Source organism: Pipra filicauda, unplaced genomic scaffold (genome assembly GCF_003945595.2).
Source record: "Pipra filicauda isolate LSUMZ 115617 unplaced genomic scaffold, ASM394559v2 scaffold165_size2600900_pilon, whole genome shotgun sequence".
Taxonomy (NCBI): Eukaryota; Metazoa; Chordata; class Aves; order Passeriformes; family Pipridae; genus Pipra; species Pipra filicauda.
Window position 1 is genome coordinate 814,423 of NW_024104162.1, and position 21,049 is coordinate 835,471.

At 52.8% G+C, this 21,049-nt stretch overlaps 1 protein-coding gene across 3 annotated transcripts; it reads left to right on the plus strand.

Moving 5' to 3' along the window:
• Positions 1 to 4,862: 4,862 nt before the first annotated feature.
• On the plus strand, positions 4,863 to 19,895 carry ABHD6 (abhydrolase domain containing 6, acylglycerol lipase). 3 transcript variants are annotated; one of them, XM_027728859.2, is made up of 11 exons: positions 4,883 to 4,951; positions 6,256 to 6,321; positions 8,253 to 8,322; positions 10,093 to 10,240; positions 13,496 to 13,652; positions 14,072 to 14,185; positions 14,419 to 14,551; positions 15,850 to 16,007; positions 16,791 to 16,845; positions 17,304 to 17,404; positions 18,098 to 19,895. In XM_027728859.2, the coding sequence occupies exons 4-11, from the start codon at positions 10,122 to 10,124 to the stop codon at positions 18,272 to 18,274; spliced, it is 1,014 nt and encodes a 337-aa protein (XP_027584660.1). In that variant the 5' UTR covers positions 4,883 to 4,951; positions 6,256 to 6,321; positions 8,253 to 8,322; positions 10,093 to 10,121; the 3' UTR covers positions 18,275 to 19,895. The 3 variants fall into 3 exon arrangements, with proteins under 3 accessions (XP_027584685.1, XP_027584660.1, XP_039235313.1); XM_027728884.2 differs by lacking the exon at positions 6,256 to 6,321 and having other exon boundaries at positions 4,863 to 4,951; XM_039379379.1 differs by lacking the exon at positions 4,883 to 4,951 and having other exon boundaries at positions 4,999 to 6,321.
• Positions 19,896 to 21,049: the final 1,154 nt, after the last annotated feature.

Consider the following 21,049-nt stretch of genomic DNA (forward strand, 5'->3'; position numbering starts at 1 on the left):
CTCTGAGGTTTCCTGTGCCTTTCTGTGAGGGTTGCAGGCAGACACTGGGGGATGAGCCCACATCCCCTCCTGCTCTGGCGGAGGAAGCCTATTCTGGGCTTGGAGCACCGTGTGACTCACAGGGTGTTCAGTGGGGGGGAGCACCTATGGGGTATGAGTTCACCCTGGGACTCTGCTGAAGCTTCATTTCTCCTCTGTGGGCAAGACGTGGTGTCTGTGCTGGTCAGGGGTTTGATACTGCTGGGGTTACCAGTGCTGCTGTGTCCTTTCTACAAAGGGTGCAAAGGCTGGGCCAGTCTGCCTGAGCCCTGGTCTGTTGAGGTGCCCCTCCTGCCCCACTAAACAGCCCCATTAGCCTGTCCCCCCAAAGGGGAGCATGCGGCTCCAGGGAAGCACAGGCAGAACAGGCAGAGGTGATGCTGGGTGCAAGGGGGCAGTGTGGGGACGAGCACTGCCACACTGGTTCTCTCCAGGTGCCACCACAGCTCTGTTTTCCAGAGCTGGGCTTCCCCTTCCACATACCAGGCTTTAAGGTGTTTTGTGTTTCTTGATTTTTACCATTTTTACCCAAATTGCAGCTCTGTCTAAATCTGCTGTGGTGAGGGGAGGACCAGAAAGGACCAACCCCAAAGTCACCAGCATCATCATGAAAGTAGGTTCTTTGGGGCAAATGAAACGACCTTCGGTTTCTTGGTGACCTCATCACAACCATGAGGCAGAGTATTTTACCTCAGTCTCCTGGAATTTCAAGTTAATAAGTAGCAAAGCACTTGAGCCATTTCGTATTTCTAAAGCTCATAGCTGGGCTGCAGACCAAATATGGTCATTTGGGAAGCGCCTTCAGTGCCAATGTAATGGCAATAAGAGTCCTGGAATGACGTCTGGAATTTTTGAGTAATGGAGGGTAAAAGCATTTGGTGTGCAAGACACATGGAATGTTTTGAATCAATTTTTTGATGCTTAATTTTTATTTATAATTCTGGAAGGTACGTGTTCTATTTAATTACTCTTAGGGCATAATCCCTTTGCTGATCCAGGACTCTGATAGGGTTTTCTTTTTCAACTTCATACGTCAGTATTGTTCAACTAGTGGCTTGAAGCGTGACAGCCTGCCTGCTATAAGGCAGTGCAAGGAAAAATGCCTCATCATGTTTTCAGTTTCTTGAATGAAGTCGTTTAGCTGAGCTGTAGGGCAGCACACGGTAATCTGAAATACAGGCTTTGATGCGTGACGAGGAGATGAGGCTTTGAAGTTATCCCTCCAGAAAGATATTGCAGCCACCAAATAAGCAGGTTTTGTGACATTAAGTACACCCGCATTGTTAGCAGGGAAAGATGTAATTAAAATGTGTGTAATATATGCATTAACTTTCAGTAGAGTTAAGAAAGTATTATTTAAAGCTATTAAATGGAAAGTAGGTCTAGCTTTATGATGTTCTAAAAGGTGGGGGTATGTGTTTGTCCCAGGTTGTGCAACGAAGCCACTGAAGAGTGACAGGGCAGCTGCTGAAAGCGGTGCCCAGAGGAGTTATTTACCCCTGTGCTCACTGGGAGCTGCTGTTTGCAAACTGGAGCGATCCAAGATCTTATCCCTGTCCTGAGGGGTGAATTTTGGTAGCTGTATGTTATTAAAGTCTCACACTGCTTTGGGCATGGCAAGGTCCCACGGTGGGCTCTGGGGCACCCGCCTGCCCCGGTGCTCTCCCGTCCCCTGGGGATTGCTCACGGCATCGTGCCACAGGGCCACCACCACGTGAGTGGAAATACATGGGGACTCGTCACCCTGGGAAGATGATTCACCTCACCAAAGCAGCGTGCCGTCACTTGTTATGATTACAAACAGCCTCACATGTGCCCTGGGGATCCATCACCCAGCAGTGGGAAATAATATGGAAACTTTTCATCTGGTGGAGCAATACTGCTTCTCAGCTTGGTGAGGCAGAAGCTGGAGTTCTCCATAGCTACCCTGGCCTGATTCCAACCAGAGCTTCCACCTTCCTATGGAAAACAAGACTGCTTACATGAAAGTCTCGTTTAGTGGTTTCTGCCATGGGACAGCTAATTCTGATTATTTTTAATTTTTTTATCCTGCGGTTGCTCTGATATAGGGAGACATTTTGTTTCTAACTGGATCATAAGTCATTGTTGTGGTCATCCTACATCCTGCTCACAGCACCAAGGTTGTGCTCTTGTGCTGGTGGGGAGCCCAGCTTCTGACCCTGGCATTGGGAATGAGTAATTTTCCTCTGAGGGCCAGGAGAGCTGGCACTGGGCTCCGAAATGCCAGCAGCCTTGAGGGGTGACGCAGGGGTGACTCGATCCTCACCAGCTGCCACATCTGTGTGATGAGTTGTGTCTGTGGGCTGAGAGGAGAAACAAAATTCATGGGGCAGGTCAGTGCAGGCACTGGCCTTTAATTTTGGCTTGCCACAGTGCAGCCACCCCAAACATGGCCTCACAGGGTCCTAAGGAGGTGCTCAGGGAGCTGCTGGGGCTCCCCCTGAAGCTCATCTGCTCCCTGCAGGGACAGGGAGCCCAGCTGTGCCCTGCGCTCTCCCCACAGCCCCCCATGGCATCCGGAGAGCCCAAGGTCTCCTCCACTTTGCTGGGACGGAGGATCAGCCCCTGCCTGGCAAAGTCACCAGAGCACTGCAAACTGCCTCACCAGCGCTGTGACCTGCTGAAGCTGTGGTCTCATCCCAATGGTGGTTGGCTTGGGAGAGCCCTGATGATCCCTCCTTTCCCCATCGCCAGTGAAGGAGTCTCCCAATGACTCTTCCCTGTGGCTGCGCGCTGAGATTGCAAGAGCAGGTTCCCCGGTTGGCTCATGCCATGTTTCAACATAAAACCACTGCACGTCTCTGCTTCAGCTATTTTAAGAGCCATAATTCACCATGACTATCTCCATGGACTTCCCACCAGGTGGCCTGGAATAGCCATGGTGTGGGTAATCCATCCCTGGAGTGAGTCAGCGCTGCCCTGCACGTGTCCCACGGGAGCCTTTGGCCAGGCACGAGAAAGCTGAACAAACAAATACAACTATAAACAATGCTTGGAGGCCTGTGAAGTACCTCCCATGTCCGATTAGGTCACTTTAGCAGAAGCTCAACTTTGTTTTGCCCAGCTTGACTGGGAAGCTCTTTAAAGAAAACCCAAAGCAGGCTGTGCCTCACCTTCACCAGGCCACCTAAACCCCTTGATTTTAGTTATAATCTCTTCTAACAGCTCATGTTATCAAAAGCTTATGGTTATTGCAGTAAACTCTGACCTGGAAAGCCATTTATACCAGTTATCTCATCTCTCCCAGCCGAGCAGACCAAAGGGACATCCTTTATCAAAGCACAGGTGGGGTGAGGATTTGACCCAATTTGCATTTACTCAGGAGCTGATCTCATTTCCAATTTAATTAAGTTTCCTCATATTTTTGGCATATCCTAAAGGTACGCACCAGCCTGATATATGACCCAAGGGGAATGAATGTAAATTGCTTATAGCAAAAGGATTCGGGTGGCAGTTTTAAGAAAAAAACAGAGTAGATTTTAAATGCAGGTTGAAATGCAGCTCCTGAGAGCAAGCAGTGTCATCTGTTGGCAAGAGAGAGCAGGTAACAGGCTTGTAACCTAAATGGCAGACTTACTCTTATATGGGAAATAGGACTTTTATCAGTGGGATGCTCTGATTTTAATCTTTGTGCCCTTTCCACAGGAAACAGGGCAGATCTCCGTGCTCTCTGATCACAGCCCACACCAGGACCTGGGAAGGGGACAGCCGTTCCCCATTCCCGTGTTTGCTCCCAGGCCTTGTGCAAGGGGACTGTGAGGTCTCTCTGTGGGGTGCAGCACTGCATTCCCCTTCATATCTCCCTGGCAGTCGTATTGCATCCCCTTTACCTCCCTGTTGTATCCACCCTTGTATCTTCTTGTTGTAACCCTGTTGCTGCCATTATCAAATTCCCTTTTTTATCCCTGTTGCATCTCCATGGCAACTCCATTGTATAACTTCTGTAATCTCATTGGATCTTCCTTGAATCCCTGCTGTGTGTCCCTTGCATACATCCTTGTTGTATCCCCCACTGTACCCCCTGCACACTCTAAACCAACTACAGCCCTCCCTTGCACCCCCACTGAAGTCCCATCACATCCCTCTGTTGCCACTCTGTATCTCCTCCTTTGCACCTCATTGTAGCCCCTCTTCCATCCCTCTTATATCCCTATTTTATATCCCACCTTGCATCCCAGTTATGTACCACATGCATTCCCACTGCAGTTCAGTTGCATCCCCCCTGCCACCCCACTGAATTCCTGTCACATCTACCATTACAGCTCCACTGCATCCCCCCCACTACCCCCCTTTCCACCCCGTTCCCTCCCATGGAAGCCTCATTACTTCTCCCCTTGCGCTCCTTCTGCAGCTTCACTGCACCCTCCCCTTGCACCTCCACTGCCATCCCTTCACATCCCCCCTCTGTAGCCACCTCGTAGCCCGTGTTCACCCCTATTATACCCCATCTGCAGCCCCCCATTGCAGCCTCCCTTCCATCCCTGTGGCAATCGTCCTTGTACCCTCATGGAAGTCCCATTACATTCCCCACTTGTACCCCCACTACGGCCCTATTTCATCCTTCCTTGAGCTTCCATTGACGTCCCTTTACACGCCCCCACTGTAGCCACCTTTCAGCCTTTGGGTACCCCCGTTGTAGCCCCGAAGCCGCCCTATTGCATCCCCCCCTTGCGCCGCGTTGCAGCCCTCCCTTTCCCCCCCTATTTCATACCCCTTTCACCCCGGCTGTATCCCGCCTATCCCCCCTCGGCATCCCGCCCCGCGGAGCCGCATCCCCGCCTCTCGCTGCGCCCCGCGGAGCCGCACCGGCGCGGGGGGAGGGCGCAGCGGAGCCGCCGCGTTTCGCCGCTCGGCGCTGCCATTACGGCTCGGCTCGGCTCGGCACGGCACGGTGAGAGGCGGGGGGGCGGGATGCGGGGCTGACAGTAGCAATGACAGAACCGGGGGGCGACCGAGGGGGCAGCCGTTCCGGCGTGCGGGTCTCCCCCCTCCCAACCCTGGCATCGCTGGCGGTGGGCTGGAGAGCGGGAGCAAAGCCAAAATGCAAGCAATAATTTCAAATGTATATTTCTAAAGATTTAATTAATTTGTCTTTAAATTCTCCCCCTCTCCAACAATTAATCATCTGATGGCACGGGGGTTGGAACAAGATGATCTTTAAGGCCCCTTCCAACCCAAACCGTTCTATGATACTATACGATTCTGTGGTCTCGGCTGCTGCTGTTTGGAGGATGCTGTCATTTGGCTGGAGGAGGATGCTTTGTGGGGAGGGAGGAACTTTGTGCTGGGAGAAGGGCCCCGGGATGTGGCCCCCGGATACCCCTACCCCATCCCTCCCCAACTCTTTCCTACCCCCTCTTCGCCAGGAGAGGGCTGAGTCCGGGCGCACTCGTGACATCGGATGTGCCGTGCATGCTCCGCTGCGTGCGTGTGCGGCAGGATGAGGATGGCGACGGGGTCCGGAAGGAGGATGGGCACGTTATGAATTTCTAAAACAGCAGCTGGCTGGCAGCACAGCCTGCTTCGGTCGTGCTTTTCATCCACCTTGTCCCCAGGCTGGCTGGCAGTGACACTGAGAGCTCGTCCCTGCATGTTCCCAGCCTGTGGTGAAGCAGTAGAGTCGGGGGCCAGCCCGGACTTTCCAGTTCATGTTTGAGCCATGTTGCACAGATACAAATGGATCAGAGATGCATGTTTTGTGAAATGGTGCTGCAGAAATAATGACCTCATTTCTGCCATCTATAAATAAATGAAGGTGAAAGGGCGCATTTCCTACTCTCGGCTCTCTCCGGAGGCTGGATTAAGATTGAGAGCTGTCTGGCTGACAGACAGAGATCTTTCACTAATAGATATTAAACTACAACTTCACTGTGATTGGCGTCTAAAGGATCACCCAGCAAACTACACCACTGGGGAATTGTAATATTAGTTATGTCATGATTTATGGTCAATATGATTTTTCTGGCTGCTGAGAATGCCAAGGGTAAAGCAGTTTCCAAGGGAAAGGGGTCACTTTCGTGTTTTGGGTTTTTCTTCTTACATGGTTAGTGGTGTGAGTCGAGGTTTCTGGGGGCCTCAGCCACTGAGGTCCCTCAAAGCTCCCTGTTTCTGCAGTGGGATCTTACAATTGGTTGATATTTTTTCCTTTTCAGATCTTAAAAGAAAAATTAACATATACCTAAATGTGCTGCTTAGATTTCAGCTATTCGGCGATTTAACTCTGTTGTCGATCAGACACAGACTGCTCTGGGTGCAGGTGGGGTAAGTAAAACCCTGGGTGCAGGGAAGTCCCAATGAGCACAGCCCAGGACAACCTTTGTGCTTGAATGTTGGCATGTCTGGTCAGTGAGGGCACAGTGTCATTCCTGTGTTGTGAAATCCCTCCCTGGCCTTGCTCAGGGCTGCCACTCTCCCAACCCAGCACCTCCACCTTGGGATGGTTTTTGTGCTGCTGCTGCTGCTTCTGCATCCTATGTGGGGCTTGGAAAAAATCAATAGATACACCTGAGCTACACTGTTGGGTCTTCTCCAGCCTCCCTGGTATGACCCACTGAGCTCGAAAGAGAAAAAATACTTTTGTCCCATGGCCCTGGGGACTGTCACCAACATGTGACCCACAGCCCCCTCCTGCCAGGCCCCTCTGTTTGCAGGTGATGAGGCTCCTGTTTGAATTTGGCACAGGGTAGGAAGTAAGTGGAGATGTAGAGCCTCCCCTTAGCATCTGTCCCAGGACCATCCCATTACCTGGGGTGCCTTTCTTGGGGAGTCCTCCCAGATTGAAGGCTGCAGAGGTTAGTGATTGTCATTCGGCTGCCAGTGTGGGAACCAGTGCTCCTGGTTTGGCATCCTGTGCCCTGCCAGGTGCACAACACACTTGACATTATCACCAGGTGATCTATTACTGCCATGATCATATGTCATTTATCAGAGTTGCCTAATTGATGTTTGCAAATTAATTTATGAAATACGTGGAGATCCTTCTGAGAAGCGGTAGCAACACTCAAGGCCACGTGCTGTGACTCTTGGTCACAGGGCACCTCAAGGTGATGGATGAGCTGTGATCTGAAGACTTCCAGCTGTTACCAGGGAGCTCGCCTTTATTTTTAAGTCCACAGTGTCTCTAGCTGGTAGCAAAGGACCAGTGCAGCACGAACGGTGATCATCCCCTGGGCACAGCACCATCGCAGGGGGCTGGCACTGTGGGTGCTCTCACGAGGCGTTGGGAAGCCGGTGTCCCTGCAGCACTGCTGGGTGCAGAGGTGGCTTTATGGGGCTGGGGTTGCTGGGGGCTGTGGTGATGGTGTGGCTGCCCCCGAGTGCATAGCTGGGCCTGCTGGCATTTTCGTTCCCGCTGCCTCCATCGGAGGTAGCCATGGAGATCAGTGGCGATGCTCTGCCCACGCGGAAGGAGGCTCGGCAGCATCCTCGCCCCCGGGCACCCGTGGCCAGCAGGGGCCCCGAGCGGGGCTCGCTGGGTGCGCGGGGCCGGCATTGGGCGCAGGGGCTCACGTGGTGAGCGGTGTCTGCCGTGGCCCTGCCGAAATGCTCCGGCTCGGTGGGGACGGGAGCCCCTCGGGATGCCCCTGGCCCTGTGGCCGTGGCGGGGGGGGGCGTCTCTCAGGGGTTTTCTGGCTCTCGTGCTGGGTGGCTCCGGTGCTCCCACTGATCCTCCACCGTGAATTTCCAGGGCCAAAATCTGCCTGCCAGTTCAGGCCAGCATTTTTCCTGCCTCTCCAGTAATTTCCTGCGGCTGCGCCGCGCTTCAGCCAGTCTCGCACAGGGAAGGGGGGGCACGGAGGGTGCTTGGAAAAGTACCTCTAAGACGAAGAGGAAGGGGAAGAGAAGCTGCTTAGCTGGCTTTGTTCTAATAGCAGTAATCACCTGAAGGGCGACCATGAGCCCACGCCGCCGGGTCCGCGCAGCCCTGGCCCTCCCCGCCGCACCGCCCCGGCCCTGCTTCCTCCCCGATGGCCGCCTGCACTTTGCTCCTGCTTGGCACAAGTGCACTCGACTGGCTTTATCGTATCCCCCATTACATAAATGGGAGAAAGGTTAGTCAGAAGGTGAATATGAGGCGTCTGGAAGGGAAGCCGGCGACTTAAATACCCCGAACTCGCCGGGCTGCCGAGCCTGAAGGGCGGAGAAAAAGCAGGACCGCGATTTTGACCTTGTTTTTTTCCCTCTTCTGACAGTTTGTTCAGACACTGCCGCTGCCCACAGCGAGCAGGACTTGTGCCGAGAGGAGGAGGGGAACTCTGCAAGGTAAGCCGGGCTTTTTAAAGGTTGTCGGCTTCTTGTGTTGCTTTCTAAAAGCGGTGGTGGAGGTGGAGGCAGAGGTGGCGACCCCGCGCCAGGGAGCACAGGGATTCCCACCGCCCCCGCTTTTCCTGCCTGCTGCCTTCTCTCGTTACGGGTCACCACTGGGAACAATGGCGATTTTCTGTGCTTAATTTCTGCCCTGTTTTAGTGATGTAGCGAAAGGCAGCGAGCGATCAGGGGTGGGCTCCCCGGCAGCCCTGCTCCCACGGACAAGTTTATCGGTTGCACGAAGCTTTTATTTATGAATAAGCCGTGCTGAGATCAAGGATCTTTCTTCAAAATGTTAATTAAACGAATAACGGCGTGTTGTTGTGGTTTGAAGACGGAAGTGAGGTTTAGCTTTGTTAAGGAAGTGACTGGTGTGGAAATATTTACAGTCTTCCTCGAATTTCAGTTGTTCCTATTTTCCCTGGGGGAAGAGGGCAAATCTGGCTGATGCTTCAGAGGTTCTGTAACCCGTTTCTCTTGGTCGAGTGTAACATGGGGGTTCGATGAGGTCCAGTGTGACGGTGTCTGAGGGCGGGAGGCTGTAGCCGTGGTGATTCTCTTCCTGTTTCATGACATAACATGCCACATACCATCGGGAGTTTTGCAGGAAGCAGGCATAAATTCTCTTCCTGTTTCATGACATAACATGCCACATACCACCGGGAGTTTTGCAGGAAGCAGGCATAAATCTGCCTGTCCTGGCAGAGAGAAACGTGGGGGTGGTGATGGGGGGCGGGAAAGCAGGCGTTGAGGATGTTTTGCTTTATCAATGTGGTACAGAAGTGCCGAGGAAAGAGCGAGCCATGAGTTGGTTAGCAAGGGGAATTAGAGGAGATGAGTGTGTGGCAGCGTTTAATCTCTTAATGAGAAAAATATATCCCAGCTGCCTGCGGTGGGGAGAGTTCAGGGACAAGCATGGCATTGTGTGGGAGCTCGCCCTTGCACCCAGTGTCCTCTGCCTGCTGTCCCTGATATTTGTCTGAAGGATGCTGGGGAGCTGGGACAGGCATCTGTAATCCACATCAAGTGCAGAATGTGGGGCAGAAGCGAGGATGTGGGGGTGGGGATGGGGATAAATTTGTCTCAGATAAGGGTTGGTCACCAAAGAGTGTCCTGCCAAGTTGTTTCCTTCAGTTTCTGAGCACATTAATAGGCTCTGCTTCCTTGATTAGTTGGTGTCTGTGCAGAGCGATAACGAGAGCTGGGCTCAACCCATCAATTCTAGGTCAGTGGTTGTGTGCTGGGGATTTGGGATTGGGCAGGGGGAGGAGAGAAGGAGCTGGACGCCTGTCTCCAAAAAAAATGTGGAGCCTGCCTTAAGCCAGCCCTGCCTGCACCCATCAGGGGGAAAAGGCTGCCTGCACTCATGGTGGGGGGAAAGGCTGCCTGCACCCATCGGAGGGCTGTGCTTCCTGTGTCTGCAAAGTGTCCCAAGGGCCATATTGTTACCTGTCACCTTCAACATGTTCCATGCTTGTTAGGAGGCTCATTGCCCTTTTGAGATGTGCTCTCCTGAGAGGATAACATTGCAATAATTAGATCCATTAAAGAGCCAGAAGAAATAATTGGGTTTTAAAACTTAAGAAGACTTTGCTGTGCTCCTAAGCAGTATCCTCTGCCTCTTGCAGAGCCACTTTCCTCTTCCCCTGGCAGCAGAGTTCTCATTTCGCATTGACCTGTCATCGTTTCTGGGGGTTAACCTCTCTGATCCTTCCCTAAACGCAGGCAGGTGAGGCTGGGTGGTGAAGAGCAGCATGGACCTGGATGTGCTGAACATGTTCGTCATCGCCGGTGGCACCCTGGCTATCCCCATCCTGGCCTTCGTGGCCTCGTTCCTCCTGTGGCCCTCAGCACTTATCCGCATCTACTACTGGTGAGTTCCTGAGCCCGGCTGCTCTCCGTGTGGCACAGGGGTGGAATGGCTCCTGTTCCCAGCAGGGCCCCACAGCCATGCACAGTGGTGTGTGTGGAGGTGGACATTGCTGTGTGTAGCTTTAAGCATCTCTGTAAGAAGAAAATGACGTTTTCTTATTGCATTTTTGCTGCTGAGGCTTATCTCTGACAGGGCTGCTCTGGCCCTTGCTGTCCCAGGGCTTTGGCTGGACCGTGTCAAGGGGCTCTTGGCCAGGCTGCCACTGCAGTGCTAGCATGCAGGATCTCTCCAAACCTTTCTGGGTTGTTTCCCCTAAGGACAGGACTGTGGCTGAAAAAAGCACAGCCGTTGTTGCCTGTGCCCCAGCCTGGCAGCCCTGGCAGTCTGGTGACCTCCCACCTCATCAATGTGGCCATGGTGTGGGTGTCCCCGTGCTCACATGCTCCCTCCCTGCTCATCAGGCAAGGGCTTTTCTCTTATAAGTAGTTACAAACAAGGCTTTTCTGATCCTCTCCTCTTCTTCTGGAATGGAGCATCAGAGAAGGTGGGACGATGCTTTTCCTTACACCCTTGCATGTTATCCTTTCTGATTACCAGGAAGCAGGCACTACGTCCTTCAGTCCTCCTTTGTCCCTGGAAATCAGTGATAAGCACTCTGGCAGCTTTCCTCTCTGGGTTTGTTGCAGGGAAAAGCTGGAATAACTCCCTTCAGAAGTCAAGGCAGAGTCTCATCACCCAGCATGGAGCAGGCAGAGTGGGCAGAATAGGCAGAGCAGGCAGCACATCAGGCCTCCTCACGTGCTGCTGGCAGATGGTGGCTTCTGCAGTTCAGCTCATGGGGTGTTCCCAAATCCAAGTGACCTGTGAAAGGAAGATGTTTGCCCACCGCAGCACTCGGATGAAGCCTGTTTCTAATGGCACTTTAATTAGCAGGCTTTTATTCACAGCATCTGAGGCTGAGAGAGGACAGGGCATGGAATGAAAACCCCAGGAATGGGATTGTTGCTCTGCAAAGGAGAGCAGGTGGTGTGACAGCCTTCTGTGTCACAGATATCCAAGTGGTATCAGGTTTGGCAGTCAAAGTGGTTTTTCTCTTTGGATATATGAGCAGCTGCTGGAAGCCAGGGTGGACCCTGATGGGCTGAGATTCCAAGCAAGATTGCTGGAGAAACTGCTGCAGCAGACCTGCCCTGTGGTCAGGGCAAAGCCTTCTATGGCCACAATCAGGAGTGGCAGGACAGGGCAAAGGAGGTGCAGGGACTGATGCTGGGAGCTTGGAGGAGCCGGGGTGAGAGGGAGGTAGAGAATCCTCTGCTGCTTTTGTTCTTTTTTGGTTACAGATCAGGAACCGGGTGAAAATGCACTGTGGGCAAGTTGGTCTGTGTTTGACTGAAGGAGGGAGTGTGTGGGCAGGGATCAGAAGGGCTGTCTTCTTTTGAAGGGTATAGTGCCCCTATCTCTCTCTCTCCCAGCACTTCTGGCAGTATGGGCATCTTGCAGAAGTGGCTGCAATGCCCTGTGTGTCATGAGCACCTCTTTTGTTAGGGACAGTGGGCGAGAAGGGTGGGTTTGCTCTTTACTCTTCCTTTCTTATTGGCTTCCTTCTGAGTTGGCTTTTTTTGGGGTGAGATCGTTGGCAGCATGCCATACTGCCCTCCCCTTCCAGCCCCATGCAGCTCCAGCTCTGCGGCGCTGCTCCTGGGAGATCCCTGGAAGGTCCCAGGGGATGCTTTTCCCTTCTCCCACAGTTCCCTGTCCCCTCCTTCTCCTCGCTGTTGGTCTGCAGTGTCCTCAGCCGGAGCAGTCAAGGGTCAGGCTGGGTCCCCCTCACCCCTGGTCTCACTGCTTTCCCTGCTGCTAATGCGCCTCCTTCCCTGGCATGATGTCCAGGGCTGCCCCACTGACCCGGCCTGGAGCCGCTCTGGCTGCACTGTGACAGGGGTTAATCAGTTTAGCCACTGCCACTAAGCGAGTTAACACCTTGTTGGGGGATCAGTTCAGCTTTGCACAGATTATTTTGCCTTCTGCTGAATTGATCCATTAGGATCAGTTGCTAAAAATGTTATCATCTTGCCCATCGGTAGTTCACGCCAGTGCTTTTGAGGCAAGGACTCTTAAGACACTTATTAGGGAGAAATTCACCTCTCCTTGTAGGACCAGCACTGAGCCAAGATGCTGCTTAAGTCCTACTAGCTCCCTCGAGAAAGGGATTATGCTAAAAGAGGATTTCACTATGCATAAGCTTTGAGTGGGCTGAGAGGTAGGACAGTCCAGAAGCGTTGGTGACCTTGTGCTTGTGTCTTAAATAAATTCTGGTACAACATATATTTTCCAGTGTCTTGGCCATCAGGAGTAGCCCAGTAGTTGTCCTGACAAGGGTTATGTTTGAGCATGGGGGAAATGCAGAGAAAGAGAGCCTGCTCTCCGTCTTGGGCCGCACGTACACATCATGTGTCCAAAGTGTCACCGATAATCTCTGTCCAGGTCCTTCTGGCTGGCAGTTTCACTGCATCCTCTGAGCTGCAAGAGTGTGCTGGCAGGAGCTGTCTGCCTCTGCTTTCAGAGGAACAGCCCTGGGGTTAGCCTGGTATCTCCTAGGGTGCTAGACCCTGTATAAGGATGGTCCCCTCCGGTCCTTTGTGTGTATATAAATACATTTCTAAGTGTTATTTAGCTGGTCCATAGGAATCAGGTTCTCCCTGGCTGGTGCTCCCAGGTGATGTGGTTATTTTGGCTGGTGTGCTTGTCTGTGGGCTGATGTTCTCCCATTGATGCAGGACTGTGTCCAAATAACTCTGTGACAGATTCACCTTACCCACCTAGAAGAACTGCCACCCTTGGCCTGCCCACCCTGCACGCTGCCTCGCCGTATGTGCTGCCCTTCCCTGGAGTCTCTCTTCTCAGACCAATCTTTGGGTGTTTTGAGTTTTAAGATTGTCATTTTGGCCCATTTCCATTGCCAACTGAGTTAGGGCCTTTTTAAAAATCCTTTACATGCACAAGCCACTTGCAGTGCATCCATGAATAGCCAGCCACTAGTACTATACCTGTAAGGGATCGCATGTATGCACAGGATCTGGTCCAGGGACCAGATATTCAGGATTAATCCCAGTAGTCCCATGATGGCACCAGCGTGAACCCAACCTAACTGGCCTTAGCAAGCCATCTGTGGCTGTGTTTGGAGTGTCACCTGGCTTATATCGTAGCTGGGCCCTGGTCTTGTCTCGCTCACTGGTGTTTTCTCCTCTTTTCCAGGTACTGGCGCCGAGCCTTGGGCATGCAGGTTAGATATGCAAACTACGATGACTATCAGTTTTGTTATTCCTATAGAGGAAGACCTGGATACCGACCATCCATCCTGATGCTACATGGGTTCTCGGCCCACAAAGACATGTGGCTGTCGATAGTCAAGGTGGGACTCCATTTCTATCATGTTGCTTCTTAGTGAGAATTGATGGCCCTGGTTTTAGGGGCAGTGTGGGGACCCAACAGTTGCATGCATGGGATGGGATGGTTGTGGTAATGTGCTAGGAACACCAACACCCTCCTTACTCCATTCTCATTGCTTGTTGGATCCCTTCATCCCTACGACATGCAGAGCTGCAGGGGAAGAGCAGTACATACCTGCTGCCTCCATGGGAAGCAAGTCTTGGTCGTGCTTTCTCATCGTGTCATCCCTGGTACATGAGCTGACTTACTCTGGTGCACAAGTAACTGGGGCTGCTAGGAGGGGAGCAAAGCCCCCTGCTCCCACCTGTGGTCACCACTTTCCACCCCTGGGCTTTGCAGCGGTTTCCCTGTACCATAACCATCCCTGGCTTGTTTCTGCAGTTCCTGCCGAAGAACCTGCACTTGGTGTGTGTGGACATGCCCGGGCACGAGGGCACAACCCGCTCAGACTTGGACGATTACTCCATCAGTGGGCAAGCTAAGAGAATACACCAGGTAAAGCCCTAGCATTGCATTGCCTCTGCAGAGGAATGTGGGGACGTGGGGGACGTGACGGAGGTGGGGACGTGAGGGATGCTAAGCCCTGTGAGTCCTGCCTTGTACGGCCCCGCTGCCCCCCTTCCCAGGCAGCCAGAGCCACCAGCCTCAAGCTTTTGAGTAGAATTTCTCTAATGACCCCACGCTGTTGTTTCCTCTCCCCTAACAATGCTCCTTCTGCTCCCTGCCAGTTCGTGGAGTGCATCAGGCTGAACAGAAGGCCCTTTCATCTGGTTGGCACTTCCATGGGGGGAAATGTTGCCGGTGTCTATGCTGCTCAGTACCCAGAAGACATTTGCAGCCTGACCCTAATCTGTCCTGCAGGTGGGCAAGGCAGGGGAGGTGAGAGAGGGAGGGCAATCAGGAGCCAGTGCAAACACCCAGGGCAGTGCTGGAGGTAGAAGAGGGGTTTAGTGCAAAGCATTTTGAAATAATTTGTATTTTCAGTTTAGAAATCTCTGGCAGGGCATGGGAGAAAATCACAGCCTTGTACTTGCTGCTCTTTTTCAGGGGTTTGGCGTTTGCCCCACTGTGCCTTGGTTAGAGATGAGACTAGGGCAAACAGGACAAGTCCTGCTCTTTTCCCTTGGGATGGCAGGTATTTTACATGGCATGTCTGCAGCTTCTCAGTTCTGGAGAGGGAACTGAGACTGCAACAGGAAAAGCCTTCCCAGCCTGGCCTCCTGAAAGCTCTGGTGTGCTGGAGGACTGGTTCTTTGGGAGCTGGAGAGCTCTGACCTCCCACCTTTGGGTTCTGTGAGTGGGAAAAGCACATCAGTGCTGGGCACAGGTCAGCGAGGTGTCCCTGTGCCTGCACAGCACCCCGCCATCCCCCCCATTCCCGCCATCCCCCCCATTCCCACCATCCCCTTCCTCCCCACCATCCTCTGGACAGGGGGCTCAGGGGAGCCTGGGCATGACGTGCTGCAGGAGGCACTGGGGGCAGGGAACTTCTCTGCTGGGGAGGGCTTTGCTGCATCCCAGTTGTTACAGCAGCTCCTTCCCCTCCCACGCCAGGAAAGCAGCTTCCAAATAAGAACTAAGGAATGAAGCAAAGCAAACGTTACCTAGTTACCGGGCTCTGGGGGCGTCAGGGTTCCTACTCCCCTCTGGGAGAGGTGTCAACTGACTCTCCGGCTGTTTCTTCATGTGAAACCTCTGTGTGGGGGCTGCAGCACAGCTCCCTCTGTGTGGGATTGTTGCCAGGGGATTTTTCCCTCAGTGGTGCATGCAGATGGGGCTGCTGAAATTTTCTGTCCAACGCTGTGCAATGGCAGCCTAGGCATTAGTGTTTGCATCTGCTGACCACATAAAAATAGGTGCTATAGCTTTTACTGAAGTATTCCTGCATGTCTACAGGGGATACACCTTCTGTTGTGTCAGCCTTTGGGGTTAGGGGTCCCTGGAGCAGGAGGGAGATTAGGGTATCTCTGGGTGCATACTGAGGTTGCTGAATGAACAGATATTTTCTTCCCCACTTTTTTATATTTTTTTTAATGAGTGAGCAGGCAGGAAGCCAGAGGCAGGGATGAGGGAGGTCAGTGCAGGGATATTTTGTTGCTTGGGCTGTTGGGGAGTCTCATCCGGGTTTCAGCTCATGCCCCCCTTCTCATTTCACCCAGGCCTGCCAAGTACCACTGACAGCAAGTTCATTAAGCAGCTCCGGGAGCTGCAGGAGTCCAAACGCATTGACAGGATCCCTTTAATCCCCTCAACACCGGAGGAGATGGCGGATATGCTGAAGCTTTGCTCCTACGTTCGCTTCAAGGTGCCACAGCAGGTGAGAAGCTGATGCTGCGGTTGGTGGGGAAAGGGGGCTTGGAGGTGGTGAGTGGGTTTGCTTCCCCCTGAGCCTACATGGTGGTGTGGGGAGTGGAACTGGAGCTACCATCACCCAGAGGAGACACCCCTGGCCCCACTCCCACCACCTTTCCAGCACTTTCCCTTCAAACCCACTTTTCTGAGCTCCCTCTGGCAGCGCCCACTGGAATTCCTCCTCCCATGAAGGTTTTGGCAGCAGGCTGGGATGTAGAAGGGTTTTTTAGTAAATATGGCTGTCAGGAAGCATTAAATAACTAAGGCAGCTGTTGTCCGGAGTGGAGGGGGATTGTTTGCTGCTTTTTAAGTAAAAGCCATGGAAATGTTAATTGCCTCATTGTCAGGTGAGAGGAACTTGGCAAGGGGCTGGCTATTAGGCTCAGTTTCCTTAGGAAGTCTGGGATGAGTAGATTGGAGAGTAAGAAAAAAATATAAATGTATTCTTTTGGGGTTTTGGCAAAAGAATACAAGAAAGAAGAAAAGTGCAGTGATGGCTGAGGTGGCTGCTTGCCAGGGGGAGAAATTGGGTCTGCATCATAGAAGACAGAATTACTTGTTGCTGAAATACATGTTGCTTAAGTGTGGTTTCAACAGTCCCACATGCTTAGGAAGAAGCTCATGCTGGGGCCAGGCTTGTGCAGGGCACGTTGGGGTGTCAGGGGCTGCTCTGAGGTGCTCTCGGGCATGCTTAGCCCTGTGTGAGGCACGTGTCCCCTCTAGCAGCATTCCTCTGCTCTTCCTGCAGATCCTCCAGGGCCTCGTTGATGTTCGCATCCCACACAATGAATTTTACCGGAAACGTAAGTGCATGGCAGCACCTCCTCACCAGGCTTTCCAGCAGGCTCCCCAGGGTGTGGGGATGGGCTGTCCTCTGCCCCCATGTCCCCTGCACGCTGCCCGGCCCCAGCACCCCTCTGCTGCCTTGCTGAGGGTGGGAGGGAGCGACATCATTAACAGATTTGGGGACACACCTTGGTCGCTGGTAGCAACACGCTGCCACCCCCACTGCCACCCCCACAGGTGATGGGGTCACTGGTTCACCCTCACCATCCCATCTGGGTTAACAGTACCGATGAGGAGATGGTTTGGTGGAGGAGCCCGCTGCAGCTGGGCTTGGCGGCAGGGCAAGGACAGCTCGTCACCATTGCATGGGTTTCCCAGTGAGGGAATGCTGGCAGGACTGGCTCACAGGGGCCCCTTTGAGAACGAGAGGCAAAACATCTCTCATGTAGGACTGACTCTCCTCTTGCCCCACTAGTGTTTTTAGAAATTGCGGATGAAAAGTCCAGGCACTCTCTCCATGAGAACATGAGCAAGATCAAAGCACCGACACAGGTCATCTGGGGAAAGCAGGACCAGGTATGCAGCCCCCTCCTCATCCCCCATGGACCATGTCTCCATCTCTGCCTGTGCCCTCCTACGGGGGCTGTGCTGCTGAGCTGTGCACTGCTCTGCAGGGAGCTGGCACTGTGTGTCCCTGTCCCTGGTGGCTTTGGGCATGGGGGCTTGGCAGGGTGATGGGCAGAAAGCTGACAGTCAGCTTCCCAGAGAGGGGAAAATGGCAGAGCCGGGGCTGGGGAGGGCAGGGGGCAGGTGGGTGGGTAGTTGCCAGCACCGAAGCTGGGAAGAGGAATAAAGTGTCAGCAAAGAGAGTTGTCCTGGCAACTGGGAAGAGATGTGCTGTTTGTGGGCAGGCTTCAAGACAAAGTTGTAGGGTTGGTTTCGGAAGCACGAGTGGGAGGGAAGAAGTGGGAGAAAGCAAGCTGCAGGCATGCAAAGGGCTCTATAAATGCAAGGATGCAAGTGTTTCCTTGCAATGATCCATTTGCACTGAGCTGACAGCCAAAAAACATCCTAGAGAGTTCCCTGCTGCATGCTGAGACTGGCACCAAGCAGTCTCCTTTCCGTGTCCCCAGGCAGGGTGCTGGCATCACAAGGACTGTGTCTGCATCTCTGCTCGGCATCTTAATTGGACTTGCAAAGGCAGCTCCAGCAGGGTTTCTATGGTGTCCAGCAAACCCCAGCTCTGACTGTTTTTCCCCTGCCATCCAGGTCCTGGATGTTTCTGGCGCCAGTGTTTTAGCAAATGCAATCCCAGACTGCCACGTGTACATCCTGGAGAACTGTGGGCACTCAGTGGTGGTGGAGCGTCCCCGCAAGACGGCCAACCTCATCCTGGAGTTCCTGGCACTGCTGCACAGCATAGACAACAACAAGAAGCAGGCGTGAGCATGGCAGGGAGCTGAGTGCCCATGCCGGGTCTGTTAAATTGTAAAGTACTGCAGATTTGATAAGTTCTCAGGGATCTTGTACAAATCGGAGTCAATGTGCCAAAGTCCCTGAGGAAGGCAGAATCACTGATACCTAAACCTATAGCACCACTGGCACAGTGACCTAGGGGTCATTGAGCAACCTCCATAGATACAGAAATGGAAGCAGAGTATTTCCCTTTTCTACTTAAAGTAGAAATGAGCTGAAATCACCCAGCGCTCCTCACACAGCCGCCCATCTTACCCGGGTTACCAGCACGTAGTTATCCATGACATTTACCTAAACTATATATGAAGTGTAGGAAGGAGGGAGCATCCTGGACTGAGACTTACAGTATTTCTACTCCTTAGAGTCCGTCGTGTTGCATGCTGCTGTGCTGTAAGAGAGCCCCCCAGTGCTCCAGGTGTCTGCTTGAGTGCTCTCTGTGTAGCTCCTTAACTCGTGATTTATGCAGAAAACAACAGAAAACTTCACGTGTGGAAGTCCAATGACTGTATGTGCAAAAATGTTTACACTCCGAGTGGGTTTTTCTAAATCCCTGAATAGCTCCTGTGTACATGTAAATGCCTTAATGTTGCCCAGGGTGCGGCGTCCGCGCACAGCCCGCCTTGCCCAGGGATGGTTCTCCCTGAGGATGAACATAGCCAGTGGAAACGGGGTGCAGACGGCAGCTTTGCCACCGCTGTGTGAACCAGAGGAATGGAAACAGCCCGGGGTGATTCAGTCACTGGGCCCGAGTCAGCAATAAGCCCATGGGCGAATTCTTGTCTCAGTTCCTCTATCACATCGTGCTGCTGAACACCTTGATGTAAATAACGATTTTCTTTATGAATTCTGTGAATTCTGCAAAAGCCAATGTCACCAAGAGAGGCGTGAGGGGTGGGAGTGGGCTGCGTGTGTGGCTGCTGCAGGGGATGTGGGCTCCTGGGCTCGCTGGGCAGCGAGGACGGAGTCAGCTCGCCCCCGAGGTGCTGGGTAGTGGTGTGGAAAGGTACAGTGTGCTTTTGATGATTATGACTCCTGATCAAGTGAAATTATAGGTAGAAACAGGCAACTCTCCAGGTGCGGTCCCTCACTGCCTACCACAGGGACAGGGCACTGGTCCCGGCCGCGGGCAGGACCGGTGGGTGCTGGAGGGCAAGGCAGTGTGTGGTGCCCTCAAAGGCAAAGCACCAGGTGGCTGTCACCCCTGGGTCACCCCCAGCCCTCCTGGGGGGTTGACGGCAGGTGCTGCTCTAGCCCCCCCCAGACTGGGAACGCAGGCTTGCGGTGCTGACAGCCACCTGCGCGACGGCTTCCCCAGGTACCCCCGTCTGTACATACATCTGAAACTCCTCGCCAGCTTCTCTGCTCTTTTTAAGAGAAGAAACACTGTTCTTTTAGAAAATTAGAAATTTGCTGTTAATTGCTTGGTTATCGTTTCTACTACAGGAGTTGATTTAAAAAAAAAAAAAAAATTGATGATAGTTTTATGTGGTGAAAGCCAGAAAAACTTGTTGGGTATCTATATGGTTTCTCATGCCACAGATTGCTGTATGCAAAGGATTTATATGGCTATTAAAATCTAGTGATTTAAGGAGTCCACAGTGCCATGACTATTTTTTCCTTGGAGGAGGAAGGGGGTTGTGATGTGGGATGATACACGGCACAGGGGCCTTGCTCTGCTGCTTCTTTCCTCCACACATTTCTGGGAGATGAAGGTTTTGGCTCGAGGAATATTTGGTAACAGAAAGAGAGATGGTGAAGAGCGGGGAGGCTCAAGTCTCATCTCTTCAAAGACAATACCAATTTTCTTTTTTTCTTTTTATTAAGACGAGATAGCGACAAACGCTCAGGAAGGAAAATAAAACCTCAAGGGGCAGGGTAGTTGGGTTTTAAGCACCAAGATTCCTCTTAAAACTCTTGCAAGTGTGTGAAATACCAATTTCAGCTGTAATTACAAGTCTTACTGAATTCATACACTGTGCTAGTGATAGCCTGACATCAATATCCAGGCAAATGTATTTGTGTTTCTCCTTTCCCTGGGGGCCTCTCAAGGCCCGGCAGCTGCTTTTTTGACAGAGGAGCTGCAGGGAGGACTGGGGAGCATCCTCCTGGCACCTCATTCCCCTGCCCCTGCCCTGCCACTACTCCACTGCTGCAGTGATGCACAGGTCAAGGTGACCCTATTAATGACCACAGCGCAGGGGTGTGAGGGAGCTTCTCTCCCCCAGAGGAGAGGGGGCTGTATGAGAGGGGGCTCTGGCTACTGATCCGAAGCTCACTCCAGCTGCACAGTTAAGGGCAGCTGCTGTTCATTCTGGCTCTGGCCATGTCTGTGCCCAGGGTGGCCCCACAGCAGCAGCTGAGCCCACTGAGGAGAGGCAGGATGGGAAGCTGCCTGCACCTACAAACACACCTGGCTGCTGTTCCCATTAATCCTTCTTTCCTGCTGGGAGCCAGAAAGTCCCCACACTACGCAAGGGCTGCTCCCCTGTTTTCAGCTGCTGCCCCCTTGGCACTGAGCCTCCAGTGAGCCCTGACCACCCTACAGGTAAAGCTGTGTGTCTGGACTGTGCTTGGGAAAGGGCAGAAGCTCCTGCTCCTCCTGGTGGGTTTGGGTGGCCTGAGGGCAGAAATGGAGGAACCACAAGGAAATAATTGGATCTCAGTTGTGGTGAGCCTGGGCTCCTGCACATAGCCTGAGCATCCTGGTGAGGTGGGAGGGAGGAGGTGTCCTTTTACTTTGTTGCA

Excerpts from the sequence above, each read along its gene's own strand:
- ABHD6 (XM_027728884.2), top strand. The coding sequence starts at position 10,122 with ATGGACCTGGATGTGCTGAACATGTTCGTCATCGCCGGTGGCACCCTG. Across the intron at positions 13,653-14,071 it reads TGTGGCTGTCGATAGTCAAG|TTCCTGCCGAAGAACCTGCA; the intron begins GTGGGACTCCAT and ends TTGTTTCTGCAG. Across the intron at positions 17,405-18,097 it reads TCTGGGGAAAGCAGGACCAG|GTCCTGGATGTTTCTGGCGC; the intron begins GTATGCAGCCCC and ends CCTGCCATCCAG.